At 38.7% G+C, this 20543-nt stretch overlaps 1 protein-coding gene across 1 annotated transcript in view; it reads right to left on the bottom strand.

The window, feature by feature from the left end:
• aldh1a2 (aldehyde dehydrogenase 1 family, member A2) overlaps window positions 1–19839 on the bottom strand; it is a gene marked incomplete at its 5' end in the record, with an annotated part of 28804 nt that extends 8965 nt beyond the window's left edge. The window contains 6 exon segments of the mRNA XM_014027603.1: window positions 4132–4260; window positions 4942–5003; window positions 9912–10041; window positions 10380–10520; window positions 12889–12993; window positions 19664–19839. Coding sequence (XP_013883057.1) covers window positions 4132–4260; window positions 4942–5003; window positions 9912–10041; window positions 10380–10520; window positions 12889–12993; window positions 19664–19780 — 684 coding nt within the window.
• Between the last annotated feature and the right edge of the window lie 704 nt (window positions 19840–20543).

Here is a 20543-nt window from a genome sequence, read left to right as displayed (position 1 = left end):
AAAACAGCATGAGAGGAAACAAGCTTTAGCGGAGATGACAACAGAGCCAAGCAAAACCGCAGGCAGTGTGGGGGGAATCCGGACCCAGCCCAACCTGCCTGCAGACGGAGAGCGGGGATAACATCAAAAAGAAGAAAAGCCACAGACAGATAGTCTCCAAAAAGAGGCGCAGCCAGAGAGGACTCAGGGGAGACGGGGAGGATGTGGATGCTTGGATTTACACATTAGATGGTGATGTGATAGAACATTGTTCCTGTCCTGTTTTAGTTTTCTTCTCCTCTGTCCAGCTGAAGATTCTATCAGAACAGAAAATAAATACAGCTGCACTCACCAGATACRCCACAAGCAACTGGATTCAAACTAAATCCACATTTGTTTGTGTTTTTAATTATGTTTTATGTTGACTCGACTGTCTTGGGTAAACTTTATGATTTATTAGGCAGTTCATGTATTTMATTCTGTGTATCAGCACTATCTTGTGCTGTGTCAGCATTTATGTTTAGGTTTTCAAACTCACATGGTTGAAAACTGAGCGATCACACTGGCTGAATGATTTAAACATCATTAAAACAGACATATTATCCAGAAATTCTTTATTTTCTACTTGTGAGTGCTGATTTGAGTTTCTGTAGTTATTAGACTTTATTTACTCCTAAATAAGATAACCATGTCCCTTCAGTAAGAGCAGCTTTGGTCTGTTGAAAATTCCTTATGTTGTTATTAGATGTTTAATTTAATTATCATCCTGTAAAATTATCCAGCTTCTCCAACAGAGAAGTAATGACTTGACCCGGCCCTCAGGTTGACTCGATGCGACTTCAGGGTCTTTTCATTGGGTGATCCGGYCCACTTTGGTTTAGTTCACTGAGTTGAGCTGAAGATTTGACATAATCAGACTAAAGCCAACTTATTGGCCAGAGAGTGACTTTAATTATTTCCTGCACAMGAATCAAACCCAACATTTTTAAAACCAAAGGTAATGAAGTACATTTACTTTATTATTATGTTGCTGACTTTATGAGGATCTGTAAATTTACAGTTTTTTTATTATGACTTCTACTTTTATTTTGTTACCTTCAAGACATAAAAATGATACTTTTACTTCTTTAAAATTTAACATCTAGTTGCAAGCTACAAATTTAAATATGACCGAAACTCATCATGAAAGGAGTTGTTTATGCACTACAAAAAATGAAGTGTTGAATTGACTCATCTCAGTTTAGTGGAACTAGTTGACAYAAATTGGTTAAGTTAATTCAATAACTCTTTTTTTAAAAGTGTAAAAGTACTTTTACTTTCCAGATTATTGTGAGCCATTTTGTGACTTTTAATTAAGTACTTTTCTTATTAGGGAAATTAATTTTTGCCTAAATCGTTCTCTATTAAAGTATTTATTTTTACTTTTACTTTGTTTTTTTTAAAGCACTTTATACACCTCTGTTAAAAACCTTGCAACACCATATTGGTTTTTGGTATTTACTACTTAAAACAACACATGTAATGTATCCAAATGAGAGCAAAACTTAAATCAACACTGTGGTACTACTGTGTGAGGAGGTGCAGATGTTTCTGTGTTTGTTGGCTGATGACAGAATTCAGACAAATCTGGACCAAATAAACTAAATTTATGGGCTCATGGAAATAAGTCAAGTTAAAAAAATGAAAGTTTAAAACAAGTGGAATGTGGAAACAAAGTAAATGTAACAAATGTGTTCATGCTTTGTACAGAGTATGTGACTCTACAAGCTAATTAACGTTAATGATAAAGTAAATACTGTATCTATCTGTTTATTTCTTGTAAACAWCAACCAAAGCATTCCATAAACATTTCATTAAGACCCCAGGAAACTGTGTTAAAAAGAAACACATTATGTCTTTTTTAATTACTGTCTCAGCGTTCACACATTCAGTTCTATCTGTCCTTTGTTTGGTTTGCTTCAGCCTATTCATGCTGTTCAGTGTAAAACTCACACACAGTCAGGGTTGTGACCCCAACCTATATTCCACTGATATTCTGCTATCACTAACAGCCCCGTTAATGCCTTTAATAYGTTCAAACATTACGTTGAACCCCTGAAAAAATATTTATACTCTAGTTGACTTGAAAGGATTTATGTAACACATACATACCAGCAGCAGGAACACAATGCAATATAAAGGGTGATTGTTTGGGGCGAAGTAAAAGTGTGAGGGGTTTTTCTTTCCAACAATGATGCTCAGATTATTACACGAGATTAAATACTGCCAGGATTCCCACAGAGGTGGATTTGTGATTAACGTGTAACCAGAGTCACGCTGTGGAATATTGTAGAAGGTGTTGCAGGAAGGCGACGGCATAAAAAATGAGCGAGAACAGAAAGACGCATTGAAGGAAAAGTGGGGTAAGATTACAGATAACATTAGATAACTTTTCTTGGCCTTTGTGAGGTGGTGTTGTTTTGTGAAAATGTCTTCTGTTTAATTTTTAACTTTTTTTCGATCAACGCATAATCTACTGTCCACATCCATCCCACCCTCCTTTCTGTTACAACAGCTTACTTGAAATATATTACAAAATACAAACTGTGGTCACCGCTTTATTCATGTCAAAATTTGTGCATCTGTCTCCATGCTGATTTTTTGGACTTGTGGGGGGTTGAATATAAAAAAATCCTTCAAATATTTAAGCATTTCTCAATAAAATTAAAAAGTGTCTCTGATTAAAATGTAGAACGGGAGGCAGAGCTTTCAGTTACCAAGCTCCTCTCTTGTAGAACCAACTTCCAGTTTCTGTCCGTGAGGCTGGCACTCTGTCTATTTCTAAGGCTAGATTTAAGACTTTCCTTTTTGATAAATCCTATAGTTAGAGTTGGTTTCATGAGTTATCCTTTAGTTCTGCTATAGGACAAACTACCACATCTCCTCACTCTGCTGCTGTCTTTAGTGATTCACCTTTACACACAAAATATCAAATCAAATCAAAATGTTTGTGTTGGATTTACTTAAATAAATTATGTCAACAGGTTTTACTCAACTGAAATGAGCGAATCTAAAGCATTTTTCCATTTACTTTATAAGTGAATGTGAAGTAATTGTGTTAGATTTACTCAATTCAGTTGAGTAGAACCTGTTGACATAACTTATTAAAGTAAAGTAAATTCAACGTAAACATTTTGATGTTTTTTTTACATGTTTGTTGTAATTGTTTCTATCAATAACATGTATTTCTCCTTTCTAAAAAAATCTGTAGTTCGCTCATATGATTTGACTGTGGGTGGGAAGGGGAGGGGGGGCTACTGGAGTGGCATGACACCACCCAGCCCTTCCTCCTCCTCCTCCTCCTCCTCCTCGCTGAAAAGAACAGTCTGAGGATGCGAGCAGACAGAGAAGCATTGATTTGTGGCACATCTTAGCTGCGGTGCTGCAGAACAGGTTGGGAGGTGGTTATGTAGTTTTATTCAGTGATTATTTTACATCCTATATATAAATTTGACGCTGAGTTTTTGAAAAAAAAAWGTAAGACTTCTCTATCCATCTTGAGAAATGGGGTAAAAATCTGTGTAATTTATGGACAAGTTGGCACGTATGGTTTCTTCTAGGGAGTTTTTCCTTTCCACTGTCTCCAACGTGCTGCTCAGGATGATAGACTGCAACAAGGTGAAGATTCAACACAATCTGCTGGTGTCCTTAGATTGATTGTTTTTGTACAGTGCCGTGAGACGTTTGTTGTGACTATGTAAATATAATGAATTTAATTAAAATGTCCATCCTTACTGTATTTCATGCTACCTCAGATTAATTTAAGAGGGCTTAAATTGTGGCTAATACATTGTGAAACCCTTTTTATTACATTGTAACCATTGCCAGTTATGGTGTTTTTGGTCAAAGACTAAGGTAAACACCTGATGGGATAATTGTGAAAACCTCTCCTGAAACTAAATCTAAATACATAAAACCATCTCTATAAGTCTATATTTAGTTGAGTCTAGAGAAGCAGGCTGCTGCAGAATTAATAATGGGCTGTTTAAACAAAGTGCTGGCTAACGTCACACTCAGTGTTGTGTTTTTGATAAAATACCACACAGATGATGAGATTCAGACGAGTGTCAGTGTTTGACTGCCTGCACTTGGCAGGGCGAGTCGAACGTTTACCTCCTTGATAAGAGCTGCTACGTAGAGGCAGGTGAGCGGCGTCTCCTCAGCAGGTTTAAGGATGACGGTGTTTCCACACGCGAGCGCAGGCCCCAGCTTCCACGCTGCCATCATCAGAGGGAAGTTCCACTGTGCACGACACGGGAGCACACACACACACAGGCAGGGGAAAAAAAAATCACGCAACAGACACACTGGGTGGTCACGAGTCAAGTTCAATAACTCATCGCTCTTAAGTCACTTGCTCTCATTTTCGCTTTGTCTAAACATAGTCAAGTGAGAAAATGTTCTCGGCACCAGCACAGTGTTTTCTCTTCCCACAGCATTCTGAGAAAGTCGGGGAAATCGCAACACATGTGCAATAGAGCCGTATCACTGTACAACACGCAGGCCTGTGTTGTTTCTGCTTTACAGAGAAGCCCATGGGGCCGAAGGCAGAACCGCACGCTTTCTGCACTCTTGCACAATCAGCAGTGTCTCCTTCTCCTTGATCTTTTTTTCCCCTCGTCGTTCGCTTTCCTCTTAAACGCACCACGTTAAACCCCTTCGCTCGCTCGTCTGCTTCTCACATCTCCTTCTCCCCCATTACTCAAACTCACTGGCACTGTCATTGCTGGGGGGCTTACCAGCAGGATTTACCCAGATAAACAATGACTGTGAGGGAATTACGGGAAAATCAGAACGTAATCCAATAAACCGGACCGATTTTCTTTCAAACCCGGCCACTTTTTTCTCTTATCTGTTTTCTATTTTTCTTTTCACAATAATGTCCGCTGCATACATGTGACATGAAGGAAGACTTGTACTTACAGGGATAATTTGTCCACAGACTCCAACAGGCTCATATCTGGTAAATGTCAGATATTCTCCATCTGTGAGGCAAGGAACACACATGCAGGCAGAAAACGGGGTTACTAATAACTCGACCATGTTTTAAAAAAATGGCACCACCTGACACCTGACAGCGCCACCGTTGTTGACTCAGCATGTTAATTTGGAAATGAATCCACACGCAGCATTCCTACTTCCCTTACCCTGGTGAGAGATTACATTTCCTGCCTCCAACAGCACAGACATATGTGTGCGTTTCTCTCTTTGTGTGTGTGTGCGTGTGTGTGTGTATTAGTTTTAGGTCACAGAGATGGGTGTTATGCTGGAAACGTTTGTTCATTCCTCTTACATTACTTGAGTAAAAGGAGGTCGTTACAGAGGGTGTGACGTGCTTGTTCAGTCCTCACAAAAACAATCCATATTGAGAAATGTGCRTATGAATTCATTACAACAGTGGTCAGGTGATCGTTGCCTAATGTTGCGTTTGGACTGAACACCACACGAAGATGACAAGCCAAATAATCTCTCTCTTTTTTTTAGAGGGAAACAGTAGAAGCCTGAAAACAGTGAAGAAGTTTCCCAATTGTTTTTTCTTTTTTATTCTAGAGTGGATGTGGGATCATTTGCAGAGAGAAACTATAAAGACTGGAGAAACTCGAGTATCTGCGAGGCTTATGTGAAACTATGACGCCTGCAACGGACTTGGATTTCAATTTGGAGCRAGTAATGTAAACGATACCAAACTGTGTAGCCGAAAGGTGCTCCACAGAATGACACTCCCTATTCATGTCGCACTGCCTGTGATACAAATCTAATACCACTATCTTGGCTTAACATGCCACACAAACAGAAAGGGGGCTGTTGATGGTAGATGGGCTGCACCATATCCTGACAGGTGAACAAACACGAGTCCTTACATCATACCGGGCGGCTTATTTCCTCTGAAAGTCTACAAGAGGAGTAAAGCTCAGAGCAAAGCCCTGGGAAAAAGCACACCACAGCTGGTCTGGCAGCAGTGTATAACAGAAGCTTTGAGCAGGACAATGCAGTGGTATCAACAGGTTTCTCATGTCCGCTCTCTTATTCTTCTTTTCCCCCCTGTTGAAACAGAAAGCCAGATTTTTCCCCCCACTGTTCACCCCTCAACTGTAACTGTGTCAGAGAGGCGACGGTGGCGGCTGAATGGATAACAAGTGTTTGGATTGTCCACCAATTTGTTGCCTTTCTTTGCTGAGTGTAAGCAGACTGTTTCTGCAAAATCCTAAACAAGATTTCTTAATAAGAAGTGATGTCAAAAGAGCAGCTCGGAGCAACAAATCCACAAACGTGTCGTTAGATTGTCTCTCCGCAGATTTTTAACATCTTTGTACAGATGCTCACATTACTTTTAAAGCTATAGGCTCACATCTAAATTTATTCAAACTCACTCCCCAATTTGTATTTGAAAGAATGTGTGACCAAACTTTTACTAATAAACAACAATCATCCTCATTACCCAACATCAAGATCGTATTATAGGGTTAGGTGGAGTCTAACACACCCACTATCAATTGACAAATTTACTTTTGACTCCTGGGGAAACTTATTTCCAAACTTTTCTTTGGTTGCATGTACATATTCAAATCAATGTGTCACACTTTGTCACACAAACCTTATAATAGAGTAAAATATACAGCGGGTAAAATAAGTATTGAACACGTCAACATTTTTCTCAGTAAATATATAACTAGAGGTGCTAATGACATGAAATTTTCACCAGATGTCAGTAAAAACCCAAGTGATCCATACATACAAAGAAATCAACCATAAATGTCCAGAAATGAAGTTATTTGTAATAATGTGGAATGGCACAGGGAAAAAGTATTGAACACACTTACTGAAATTTATCYAATACTTTGTACAAAAGCCTTTGTTGTCAATGACAGCTTCAAGACGCCTCCTGTATGGAGAAACTAGTGGCATGCATTTGTAAGGAAATACGTGTTCAATAACGGCTGAAGTCAGGTGAAAACACAAGTGTTAGATAAAACGATCTGTGATAAGAAATAATTGCCATACAACATCAGAATTCTGGAGTGAGGGTTTATTCAGCCATGAGCTGGCGAGTCAAACCACACACTGGAGTCAAAACAGGAAGTCGACCAATAAATACAGGATCTTCAATGCCGAGTTCGCCTCCTGCTGGCCTACAGCTGAATCACAGGCATTCATACAACCCACACTCAATCTAATGTTAATACAGCTTTAATTATGTGTTGTTATATTCGGACATGTATCTACACTATTTCAATTAACACATTGTAAGAAATATAACAAACATTATAAAGGTATTATAAAATAGAAAACCCTAACTCTGTGTTGTATTTAATCAGTACTAAACTATAAATTTCTTCACATTGCTCAGGTGTGATTTTGGCCCATTCTTCCACAAAAACAGTCTTCAAATCTTGAAGGTTTCGTGGACCTCTTCTATGAACTCTGATCTTTAGTTCTTTCCATAGATTTTCTGTTGGATTCAGGTCAGGTGATTGGCTGGGCCATTCCAGCAGCTTTAGTTTCTTTCTCTGAAACCAACCAGTTTCCTTGGCTTTGTGTTTGGGCTCATTGTCTTGCTGAAATGTCCAGCCACGTTTCATCTTCATCATCCTGGTAGATGGAAGCAGATTTTTATCAAGAATGTCTCTGTACATTTTTCCACTCATCCTTCCTTCAATTATTTGAAGTTTGCCAGTACCATATGCTGAAAAACAGCCCCACACCATGATGTTCCCACCTCCAAACTTCACTGTTGGTATGGTGTTTTTGGGCTRATGTGCAGTGCCATTTGACCTCCAAACATGATGTGTATTCTGGCATCCAAACAGTTCAATGTTGGTCTCATCTGACCAGACTATATTCTCCCAGTATTACACAGGCTTGTTTAAATGTTGTGCAGCAAATGTTAAAGGAGCTTCAACATGCTGTTTCTTCAGCAGAGTCTTGCGTGGTGAGCGTGCATACAGGCCATGGAGGTTCAGTGCATTACGTATTGTTTTCTTTGAAACAAATGTACCTGCTAATTCCAGGTGTTTCTGAAGCTCTCCACAAGTGGTCCTTGGCTCTTGGACAACTCTTCTGATAATTCTTTTCACTCCTCTGTCAGAAATCTTGTGAGGAGCACCTGGTCGTGGTTGGTTTATGGTGAAATAATGTTCTTTCCACTTCTGAATTATGGCCTCAACAGTGCTCACTGGAACCTTCAGAAGTTTAGACATTCTTCTGTAACCGATGCCATCATTATGCTTTGCAACAATAAGGTTGTGAAGGTCTTGAGAGAGCTCTTTACTTTTACCCACCATCAGATGTTTCTTGTGTGATACCTGGCCATCATTTGGGACTGAACCAGCTGATATTAAYTTGCACTGACAAGGGGCAGGCTTGCTTTCTAATTACTGAGAGAGTTCAGCTGATGTCTTGGCTTTCCAGGCCTTTTTACACCTCCCTTTCTTCATGTGTTCAATACTTTTTCCCTGTGCCATTCCACATTATTACAAATAACTTCATTTCTGGACAGTTATGGTTTGATTTCTTTGTATGGATCACTTGGGTTGTTACCGACATCTGGTGAAAATTTCATGTCATTAGCACCTCTAGTAATATATTTACTGAGAAAAATGTTGACGTGTTCAATACTTATTTTACCCGCTGTGTCATCTTCTTTTATTTAACAGGTTACCATTAAATAATTACAATATTTACCAAGAGGCAAGTTTACAACTCAAAGCCCTTTTAGACATAAAAACTTTTATCTGTACGATGTAAAAAAAATTTCTACATTCATAATCATCATGACCACCACACCAATGAACAAGAATCACAAAAATAAAAGGACAAAGATACACATAGTGTTTACAGTAACTGAACTATATTAAAGCAGAATTTGTTGTTTTCTCCATAACTTTTTTAAAATGTTCCTTCCCCTAGAAACTTCAAAAAGATGCATTTACAGCTTCTATAAATCCACATAAAGAGACTTCACAGACTGATGCATCCGTGTCCACAGCTGGAGAGAGGATGACTCTGCAGCAGCTGATTAATAAAAAACTGCCTTGAGCATCATCTTCTGAGTTATAAAGTATCAGCAGTGAGGGRAGGAGTCTGAAAAGAGCCTGAACATAAAAAAACCTAAAGATTAAACCAACATGAGCCACAGCCTGGACCCCCTTTGTGCCACCAAACAAAAGTATCTGCTGTTGTAGCGTCTGATGATGGAGCAGATTCTGTCCTCAGGCTGTCACACTATAGATCATGCACCACCAAATTCATTAATATTTTATTCTATTATTATTTTTAATATAAGAATACATAACTTGATTGAAATATTTTGAATTACAATCTCTAGTGACATATGATAAATGTAATTTTAAATCATGTAATAATCATATTTCAGAGCTAAATGTTTAGAAACAATAAAAAACAACACACTTCGTAGATTTTTTTGAAATGCTTCTGTCTTTTATGTATATGTTTGACTTTAAAACTAATTTAAGCTTCATTTTCATTAAGTACGGCCTGACAAGAAGGTTGTGTAACTAAAACAAGCTAGTCTAAAACTTTCAAAATTAAAAAAAAACAAAACAAAAAACAAAACATTTGTCAATTTTCTTATTTCCAAACAAGCAAAAAGCAACATTGTTTAACATTAATTTTACATTTGGCAGATTTTTTTTTCAAACAAGATGCCAAAAAAGAAGCATTTGATTACTGAAGGCAATACGACTTCTAAGCTAAATTACGTTGACTTTTGGTCTTTGACAGAATTTTATGCTTCAGTTTAAAGCACATTCCTAATAACAAGCTTGATTTACACCATCCCCTCCATGTTTGTCTCAAAAATAAACATTTTTCCATTACCAGCCTGAAACCCATTTCACTGAAACTCTGCTGTAGAACTGAAGAGAAGCTCTTACCCATTGGGATGGAGGTGCCATGGATTTTGTCTGCATATCCAGCGAAGTACCTCAGAGTCTTTATAGTTGCCTGGAGGTCGACAAACAGGGTGGGCAGGAAAGGCTTCCCACTGTTCAGCGACTCGATGGTCTGAGGAAAGACCAGGGAAACTTTGAGAAATATGTGATACAACCCTGTGATCTTCACATAATTCCAAACTATTCCATCCTTTACACTCACCACCGGGTGAAATGTGACACCAGGATAACATTAAACTACAAAAATACAGCCCCTCAGTTCTCTTTAAGGCAAAGCAAATATTTGTATTTTCAAACATGGCCAAGACCAAGAGAGCTTTACAGAGGACATAAAGAGTAGATACATTTGGAATAAAAAGGAAAGCTCAACTGGAATAAGATGAGCAAATGCGTGAAAACTACATTTTCAATAAATWTAGAAAAAAATGCTTTATGCATTCATCTACTTACTGCTAGATACATGCTGTCCCGCTCCACCAGGTCAGCCAGTTTGGACAGCAGTCGGCCCCTTTCAGATGCATCCATTTTTCTCCACACGGAGCCCAAAGAAAAGGCAAGTCGGGCTGCCTGCACTGCTTTATCAACGTCCGCCTAAAACATTCAAACATCATTATATACAGAGCTGTGTTGCTCTTTTTACACTAATTGCATGTACAGAAAAAAACAGCAGCAAAAAAAAAAAAACTTGTAAGTGCGGAGCCGAAGAGCTTTACTAACCAACTATCCAATCATGGAAAACAAAAATAAGGAAGTTATGTCGATTAGGATGTAGAATAGTGGCTAGATTATTATTGCTGTTTGTTTTGTTTTTTTCATCTTTATTTATAAAAGATCCCTAATTGATCCATGAATTCTCACTCTAAAAAGAATATGTCAATAAAGTTTAACAAAAGTATCAAAAGTATTTATTAAATCATATTAATAGAGCCTGGATTAAAAGTGTGAGGGGGGGTATGGAATTTTTTGCTCTATTTTATATACATTAAACTATTTTGAATGATGTAGAGTTACATTAACCAGATTAATTTTGAATGATGTATTAAAAAAATCCATAAATGTTACAACTTGATAAAGGTGGAGTTGTTGGTACTGTTTTCTTAGACTTGCATAAAGCTTTTGATACAGTTAATCACAATGTTCTCCTCTCCGAATGATCAAACTTTAATTTCTCATCTAAAACCCTTTCTTGGTTGGCATCATATTTATGCAACAGAATGCAATGTGTTAAAATCAAAGATGTACATTACAGTTTCCTAAAATGCACAGTGGGTGTACCACAAGGATCTGTGCTTGGACCMCTGCTTTTTAGTCTTTACGTCAATGACCTTCCAAAGTTTTGTCATGATGAAGAAGTCCAGTTATATGCAGACGACACTGTTTTGTACGTGTATGCTACAACGACTCAACTTGTGGCTGAGAAAGTAACCAAAGCTTTGGAGGGAGTGGCTGACTGGTTAAATCAATCCTGTCTGACTTTAACTGTAAACAAAACAAAAAGTATGTTTTTCTCTAAGACTAAATTGGATACCTCAAATTTAAACATTTACATCAAGGGTAAACTGATACTGTGACTGAGTTTAAGTATCTTGGAGTTTTTTTTTTTTTTTTTGGATTCGAACCTCAATTATAAGAAATATATTAAAAAATGACACAAACTGTTTGATATAACTTGGTCGATTTTAGACATGTTAGATCTTGTTTGTCATTGGAAGCGGCCAAGATATTCATGCAAGCACTCATTTTTTCACACATTTCATATTGTATTGCATGTTAGAGACAAGCCAATTTGTCAGTAATAAAACATGTTGCAAACAAGCCCTCAAAATATTTGACAACAAGCCCTTAAGACACCGTCATAGTCAGATTGTGCAGAAATATAACTTGTTTACTTTTGAGAATTTTAGAGTTTTTTCAAATATGAAGACAGTATAAAAAAAATTTAAACGGTTTAGTGCCAATCTGTTTGCCAAAATTTGTTTATTACCGTTCAGCTGTTTCTTTGCGCTTAACCAGAACATCCAGGCAGAACTGTGAAGTTCCTGCTTGACGCTCAGCCTTTGGACAAGCAGCTTTTTCGGTTAAAGCCATCGCTCAGTGGAATGCTGCTCCCAATCACATAAAAACTTGTAGTTCTTTTATTAGTTTTAAAAATAATCTTAAAAATATATCTCAAATCTACTCAGTGTTGCAATCACTGAATTGCATCGATTGTAGAGGGTGCTTCTGGTTGAGTGGGTTGGAGGGTGGGGTGGAGGTGGGCATGATTACATTTGTTAATTGTATGTATGTATTTATTTATTTTGGATGTTTTCATTGCTTATCGGTGACGTTTGTTGTCTGGTGGAAATGCAGATGTCGGATTGCCCTATTGCTAGATTGGGTGCAGTGTGTCAAATGTTTTTCAGGTGGGGATGTGGAGACTTGGAATATCTCAAATCTACCTAATACTGCAATCACAAATTTTTTTATTGGATGTTCGGTGATATAACTTTTTAATAATGTTTGGGGAGTGGGGTGGGGTGTTTATGTATTTTTATTATTAATTGCAAAATGTTTTATTTTATATTATTTTTATTTTTATGTAATTTGGTGTTTATGTATTTTTATTATTAATTGCAAAATGTTTTATTTTATATTATTTTTATTTTTATGTAATTTTTTTCTTATTTTTATTACTGTTGGATGTTGTTTTGTTTTTATTATCTACAGATATCTACAGACTACGGCTGTAAATTAGCCTTAGGCTAAATCTGGTGCAATGCATCAAATGATTTTATGTTTATGTTTTAATTGCACACTGTCCTAATAAATAAATTCATTCAAATTCATTCATTACTGTAAGTGTTTTTACTCACAGAACTTAAAAACTGACATGCAGATCTTGCTATAAACAGATGATATAATATTTATGGTGCATTAACTCTTTTTTTTCAACAGATGTAAATGTTTTCACCCTCACCTTGTCCGCTTCCTGGACCTCACAGATCTGCTCTCCGGTAGCCGGGTTGTAGACGGGGAAAACCTTCCCACTAACAGAGTTCTGCCACTCATTGTTGATGAAAATCTGCAAAAGTGAAAAGAAAAATCACCCTTGTTTTTTTTTTCTTTTAGATTTTTTACAAAGGTCATTACGAGCTGATAAACTGCAAACACTGAGTGAATGGGAGATAATGACTATAGTTTGTTCTCACTGCTGAATATTTATGTCATCTTAAGTAATCACATCATTACACCATATTGGCTGCAGAGGAGCGCTTTCAGACTGTGAAAGACTAACAGCTCTCAGGCAGCAGGCTCATCGTGTGAAGGCTCTTGTGTAAACGATACGGGAGAATCTCTGGAAATCTGGACAGAGATTCCTGTGTGTCCAGCATTGCTCTCTGGGGAGTGCTCCACCATGCAGACAAAGGGGGGTGGGTAGGTGTGCATTCGTGTGTGTGTGTGTGTGTGTGAGAGAGAGAGAGAGAGAGAGAAGTGGTGGATGGAATTAAACCCTATCAGACACAAGACCCCCACCTACCCATCCACCTACCCAAGCACAAAGACACACGTTTCACAACATCGCTGCTCGTTTACGAGATCATAAAACATGCGCTGCGCTTGGTTTCTGTGAAGCGTTAAAGCAAGTCTTCCGTTAAACAACTGCCTGGGATTTCAAACAGGACATACTTAACATCTATTAGGAGCCAAAGAAAAATAAATGTTTACACAATCGCAGAATGTGAGAATTATGTCACTTGGAAGAAGAGCAAAAAGGCTTCAGGTGGTGATGAAAGCCTGAGCAAAATGAGAGGTGTTTCTGTTAAGAAAGCAAGCAAGCAAAAAATAATAATACCCCCCCCCCACCCCCTGGCATGTTTAGATTCATTAGGATGACTGCTCACACACTGTTTTTAATGGTTGTCAGTCTGTCTGATAGATAGAGTGTGAGGAGAACATCTGCTGGCACAAATCCCTCTGTGTATACATGTGCTCTTACCATCCTTCTCTGATGCAAAGCTGAGAGCAGGGTTCAAGTATCCCACTGGCCTGAGCCTCCCTAAACTCTCCAACATGTTTACCTCCATAAACGCTGGCCTTTAAGTACTATTTAATTGGCTGTAAACTCCAGGCTACGTTTACTTTCAGGCTGGTATAAAATGCCTAAAAGGTAAGTTGGAACCGTGGCTCGTTCGGTTTTTAGTTTCTGCATCGGGCGAACTGAAGGTGTTCGGTGTCGGTCCGTACCCTTCCTGGTAACTTCTTTCATTACCAGCTCATGTATTCTCACATGCTTTCCTTCAGGGGCCACCTTTAATCTGGTGCTCATTAAGAGCACTTCATAAAATTGTCAGTAACTATAAGGAGAAGAAGGCCCGCTGCAAAAACAAAAAGTCCTGCAGAGCACTGAATTAGTTTTTAAATTTATAGGGGCCACTGAAGTGGGGCGCCCTAAATCAGAGGAGCCCCCCTGACAGCCTGAACGGCTCGACCAAGAATGCAGACCGTGGGTAGCTTTATCCACGGCGTAACCCCTCTCACTGGATGCTGCTAAAGGAGAAGGGGGATAAAGCGTGAAAGCAGTGGAGCAGGCCCCACCTAAATCACGGCCAGAAAAGGACAACTGTCAGCCGCCGCTTGGCTCGGCCCTCTCGCTGGGCTCAGGCTGGTGTTAAGACTTTTGTCTCGTTCCATTGAGAGGCTTGATTAAGATGACAGGCTGGAGCTGTAAATCAACTCTCAAGGTTTCTTAAAATTACTTTTAGGATCATTTGGGGCGAGGGGTAAAGAACGCAAGGATGAAAACAGGAGTGCAAGGGTGCACATTTTCAAATGACAAATGGTGTTTTCTTTTCTTTTCCCCGCGGGCTTGTCACTATAGCTCCACATAATAGTTTCATGTTTATAAAAGTTCTCTTGGTACTTAGAATAACTTTGTATCCTGAAACTGCAGTATTCTTTTTCTGGCACAAAAAAAAATTGTGTGTTAGAACTAAACGATGCTCGATACATAAGGAGTTCTGGATTGAGAGTTTTTGCTCGGTTCACACAGCAGCTGCAAATGTTCAGCAGCACCTATCCCTTTCTGTAAAACATGTCAACGAAATCATCTTTGCCAAAGTCTCATTTAATAATTTTAAAAAAGAGACATGGTGTAAACGCCCGTTTCAAAGTCAGTCTCATTTTTTATTCATTGCACAAATCAACAAACTGTTTCTGTACATGTGATAAATCTAAAAATTTAAATTTGCAGTGCGCATAAAGTGGAATTGTTTAACATTTTGCAATCTAAGCAAAGTGTTTATGTAACGTCTTTTTTCTCACTGTCCTGCAACAGGAAGTAAGAGAAGCCCAAACCCTTTTTGCTGGCAATAAAACATCTGTTTGGCTTTTAGCTCAGATGCTAACAGATAAAAATATATATAAAACCTTCATGTTATGGTGGCAGAAGTGAGGATGTGTGTGTGTGTGTGTGTGTGTGTGTGTGTGTGTTGTGGGTGGGGGGGGGGAGATTTTGTACGTGTTTCTACACAACATGCCAAGATTCCACAGAAAAACCGAATCCTACGACTACTTTTCAGCGTTCGTCTGCGCAGGAAGTTTCATATCCTCCCCTATCGCTGGAACTCTGTTTCCTCTCTGCCTCTGGATTAGTTTCAAAAGTCTGATAATTACTACTGTTACAAGTGGTGAGAGCATGTGAAAGTGGAGGCCAGCTGGTGTTTTTTTTTCCTCCTGTTTCTCTTTCCATGTCTGACACCATGGAGCCTTCATGTTTTTCATTCACACGCCCGTGGACAATGCCGTCCCGCGCTCCTGCATTTCAGAGAGGGCGACCTCTCTCTGTCACTGACTGGCAAACGTCTTTTTCTTGTCACTTTGTGTGAGCGGTGGCTTAAAGCTGTTCATTCTGACTCTGAAATTATGGGACTAAAACAGTTGAATAAAATAAATACTTATTTAGCTATTTTTTTCTAATCAATTGTTCCGACTATCAAGTTTCTGAGCAACTTTTTAATTAAACAAAATCTAAACCTCTATTATTTAGTATTGGCAACAAAATAAWGAAATTGTTAACTACACTGTAAAAAATGAAATGTTGGATTTACATCAGTTAAGTGGAACCAGGTCACATAACATGGTTAAGTAAATCCAACATTTCATCTTTAGAGTGTACAATTATAATAAAATAAACAAAGCAAATAAAAAAACCGAGTTCTTCTCTTATTATTGTTTTTTGTTTTACATCTGAATGGTTTGACAAGCTTCCTGTGTACTTAACTGCTTCAAAACTCAGGTCAAAGCAGCGTTAAAAGAACATTTTCACGTTGTTTTACTCAGGGGAGTATAGACAAAGAGGAAGCAATTTATAAAGAAATGTCCTTTTTTTTTCTCCTCCACAGACAAATAAACATTGAGAAAAGCCTTTCTGTCCCTCGTTGTAGCTCTTGTGTTCCAACAGATTTATGAAGCCGAGAGGTTTTTTTCTTCATATAATGACGCAGGAAGGATTTACATTCTTTGTCAGAGGGGTTGCACACAGAAGGTGTAGGACGTTAACGGGGCAACCTCGCTGTCACTGCTCTTCCTTAAGCAGTGATTAAGAGACGGGGGACATGATGCTGACGCGTCTGCTCAGATGGTAATTTACACTCGCTGCACAAGTAGGCATTTCACACCAATGGACACATTAATGGCGGCGCACACTTGCCCTGTCACTATCAAAGAGATGTGTGGTATGAGTGTGTGTGAAGCAAGGAGATTGTATAAGAAGACCCAAAACAAGAGAGGGAGGAGATGGGGGGGGGGACTGTGGCTGTGCTCGCCCCGATAAATCATCGAGCTGCACAGTATCCTCTAACTTAGGCTCTGTTTGATCTCAATCGCAGTAAGATGGAGGTTTTGAAGTGAAAAACTCCAGGACTACAGGTCAGGCTCTGGCGAGGCAGGGCCACTAACCCACACAGTGAGACAGGGTCATAATTTACACCCCAGTGGACAGCACCAGAGCATCGGGGAGCCCCAAAGCCTCCATCTGTACTATCTCAATCATTGACAGATTGATGGAGCCTCTTCTTCATACAAACTAAGAGGATGTCTCTGCATAGGCTGCGCTTTATAAATACACAAGTTCTCAGCAGACAGATTCTCTGCAGGTTCCTACGGTGAGAATACACTTATAACACCATGAGCAAAGCAACAAAGAAAATTTATAACTTTTGATTAGATTAAAAGCTCTATAACTCACACAGTGAACAAGGCCATTGAGCTCCAGTGTTGGAGAATTCTGGTTAATATCTGATTATACAGCTCAACTGTTAAAGGTTAGGAAATARGCAACTTAATCAATAGCTTTAAAAGTTGTAAAAGGTTTACAAAAGGCACTTTTATATTAGGATAAAAAAGTTTGTGTTGACTTTTTTTTTTAAATCACATGTGGGGGAAATAAGCATTTTATAGTGTTCTTTCACAGCAAAAAAGCTGCAACGCCTGGCTTTTATTTCCTCTCTTGTTAAATTCGTCCCAGAGAGTGTCTGATTTAACAACTCATTATCACTGAACTGTGTGAAAAACCACAAAGACCAGAAGTATCACCTGCTGGAAAAGAGTAGGAGAACAAACTCTTTTCTTCTTCGCTTATGTCACAAGTGAAAAAAGGTAACATCAATGAATTGCTATTATTATTTTTATTGTTTATCGCTTCTTGTGTGGTTCTGGCAAGTAATCCTGCTGATGGAAATTTAGCAATTAAAATGTGAAGGGTGGCAAAAAAATGCATCAAAGAAAAACATTTTTTTAAAGATTAAAWTATCTGATACAGTCGATATTTGAAAAATGAGCAGTTCACGACTCGGTGAAGGGACAAGGGGCAAAACTCAATCACAGTTGCACTTTTTATCACCTCTTTCTGTTATACTAGGGCAAGTGTCAAGTCATGATAAAGTATCAGCCATATCTGTGTTTCTGACATAATCTTTGCATTGTTAAACAGAGAAYAACCGTTGAGATCTTCAAATTCTCATAAAAAGCTTCGTGTTGCAGACAAGTTGTATGTAAAAAAAGATGAAATCTCAGCAAAAGGCTGATTTCAGTGAGCAGTTGCAGGCTTTCCCGTGCAGCCTGCAGGGTGGAGTTCAGGAACGGGGTGTGAGGAGAGCCCACGCTAGGGGTGCCCATAAATCAGGGCCCTTCTGCCCCCCATGTCCACCGAGCCAACAGGGACTGGATGATCCAAATTCCTGGAGGTTAATTCACCAAGTCGCTTCCTTAAATTTCCTCCTGTACAGCGACGCTCCCAGCCCTTCGACTGACACGGAAAGCTCCCAGCACGCCTCTCCAACATGTGCCACACACTCTGTGTGCAATGCAGCGCTGCAGAGTGGCCTTTGCTCTCAAAACACTGAGGTATGTGTTAACACGGAGCAATTACAGCAGTGAATGAACTTCCACCACACTATCATTAATCTGTCCTCTACGAGATGTGCCCTTTTGTCTCACAATCATAAAAACACTTGTTCTGCTGGAGGAGCTCGGCGGTGGCAACAAACCCCTGAAGGCAATGATGAGACCTCCAAAACTAATTTATAAAAAAAACTTGTTACATGAATCCAACCAAAAGGATTTGATCCGAAAGAGCTCATATTTATTTACCTTAATGCTACAATTTCCTCATTACAGTTGATTTTTATATGCATGAGTCAATATTTGTGTTAAATCCTTCAACAATATATGAAAATTTATGGGTTTTTTATTCTAACATGACTTGTTTTCTAAATAAAATAATTCGTTTTCTTTCTGAGTCTCCTCTGAGTTCTGCCCGCAGAGCAGAATCCAAACACACATTTTAATCCAGAACACTTAAACCAGCTGCCTTTTTTTAAAATAACAATCTCATCTCATTCAGATCATAATACTCGGCTATTACTTGACAAGAGTTCAGCATGTTGCCATCACAAATAAAAAGTGAGCGCATGCAGGCAGGGGAGGGTTTTGGCTACATTTGCTTATAGGTTTTGTTTTTTCCACTGAGGCCTAATAATACTGCAAGCTATTAATGAAGTGACTGAAAATCATAAAAAAGCACTTATTATAATAATGAGAATAAAATTAAAGACAGACAAAAGTTTTGGTTCCAGTTTAACTTTTTTTCTTCACTTTTATAAGTGTCCACTGAATTACTATTTTTTATATTCCTATAAAAATGCAGTTTATAAATTGGTTTCCTGCTGACCTGTGACTTCACTGTGGAATAAATGTCAAATAACACAACAAATACAAAAAAATGTGACTCATTCTTGTAAATAGGAGCACTTTAGTCATAAACTTCAACAGCTGATTTTAATTATAAACATTTTTATTAGACTTCATCATTTAATTATTCATTATTGGCACATATATGTTCTTAAAAGTGTTTTAAGTTACGAAATTAAAAGGTTTGACGTGTTTGTTTTAGTCATTTATTTTATTCTACTTTGCAGGAATTATTGATTAATGATTTAAAGTGAGCACGTGCGAACGCAAAGAGAGAAGAAAAAAAAAGATCATAAAGAGCAGCCCGCGTTGCAGGTCTGGACCGGCTCAGCAGAGTTTTATAACTTTAAAAGTTTTATAAACCTATAAAGTTCTGCTGGTTGCTGAAATCTCATAGGTAAAGTGAATAAAGTTCAGCCCGGTTCTGGGTCCGGAGCTGCAGAGCTGCGGTGCGGCGGAGCGGCGCGCAGTGAAGTCCGGTGAGAGTGTGCGGAGAAACAGACCTTTGTGTGCTTGATCTCCGGGTTGGGCACCGGTGAAGGCATCAGCTGGAGGGATGCCATGAGAGCAGCCGGGTCGTTCTTCACCTCTCCGGGGAGCTCGATCTTACTGGAAGTCATGACTCGGTGGAAAGTCTTCGCCTCTTCAGCTCTGCAGCCTCTCTGACCCTGTTTCTTTTCTTTCTTTTCTTTTTTCTTTTTTTGTGCTCCAGCAGGTTCCTTCTGATTAAAGGCTTTGGGGGCTCCTTCCTGGGTTTATAGCCAGGTGTCGGCTGCAGCTCATTTTCATTGGGCAGAAAGGGGAGAAAGGGCCGTCCTTTTGAAAATTAAATTCAAAGCATTTACATAAACGACCTCAGCCATGCGTGTGAAGGAGGAGGAACGCGTCCACCCTACCCACCCACCTACATCACACACTCCTTTCCACCCACCAACAGTTGACGCTTTTTTTACATACAGTAGTCACAGTTTTACATACACAAATGTCATGCACACACTGCCAGGGGTCTGGAAAAGATCACTCGAAGTCTAATAGGTCAACAAATGACCAATAAAGCAGTTTCAAATGAAAGATTTTGTGAAGTTTAAAGGGTTCTCCTGCTTAAAGAAACTCTTTAAATCAGTGGTTCCCAAACTTTTTGTCTTCTGACCCACAAAATATCCATGGCAAAAATTTGTGACCCCAAATATTACTGGTCTGAGTACACGAACTTTGTTAAAAAACCCTAAAAACACAGGATATTTGACAATCTAAACAGCTTGTACACAAATATAAATGCTTATTTATGCTTATTTTGTGTTTTTGTAATAATTATAGGGAAAATATTACATCAGCAATTATTTTATTACCCTTTAAATTGATTTCTGGAGATTATCCAAGGTG

This window comes from Austrofundulus limnaeus, unplaced genomic scaffold (genome assembly GCF_001266775.1).
Source record: "Austrofundulus limnaeus strain Quisiro unplaced genomic scaffold, Austrofundulus_limnaeus-1.0 Scaffold5, whole genome shotgun sequence".
In the NCBI taxonomy this organism is placed as follows: domain Eukaryota; kingdom Metazoa; phylum Chordata; class Actinopteri; order Cyprinodontiformes; family Rivulidae; genus Austrofundulus; species Austrofundulus limnaeus.
The sequence above is the reverse complement of the archived record's forward strand: the minus strand, read 5'-3'. Positions and strand labels throughout refer to the sequence as shown.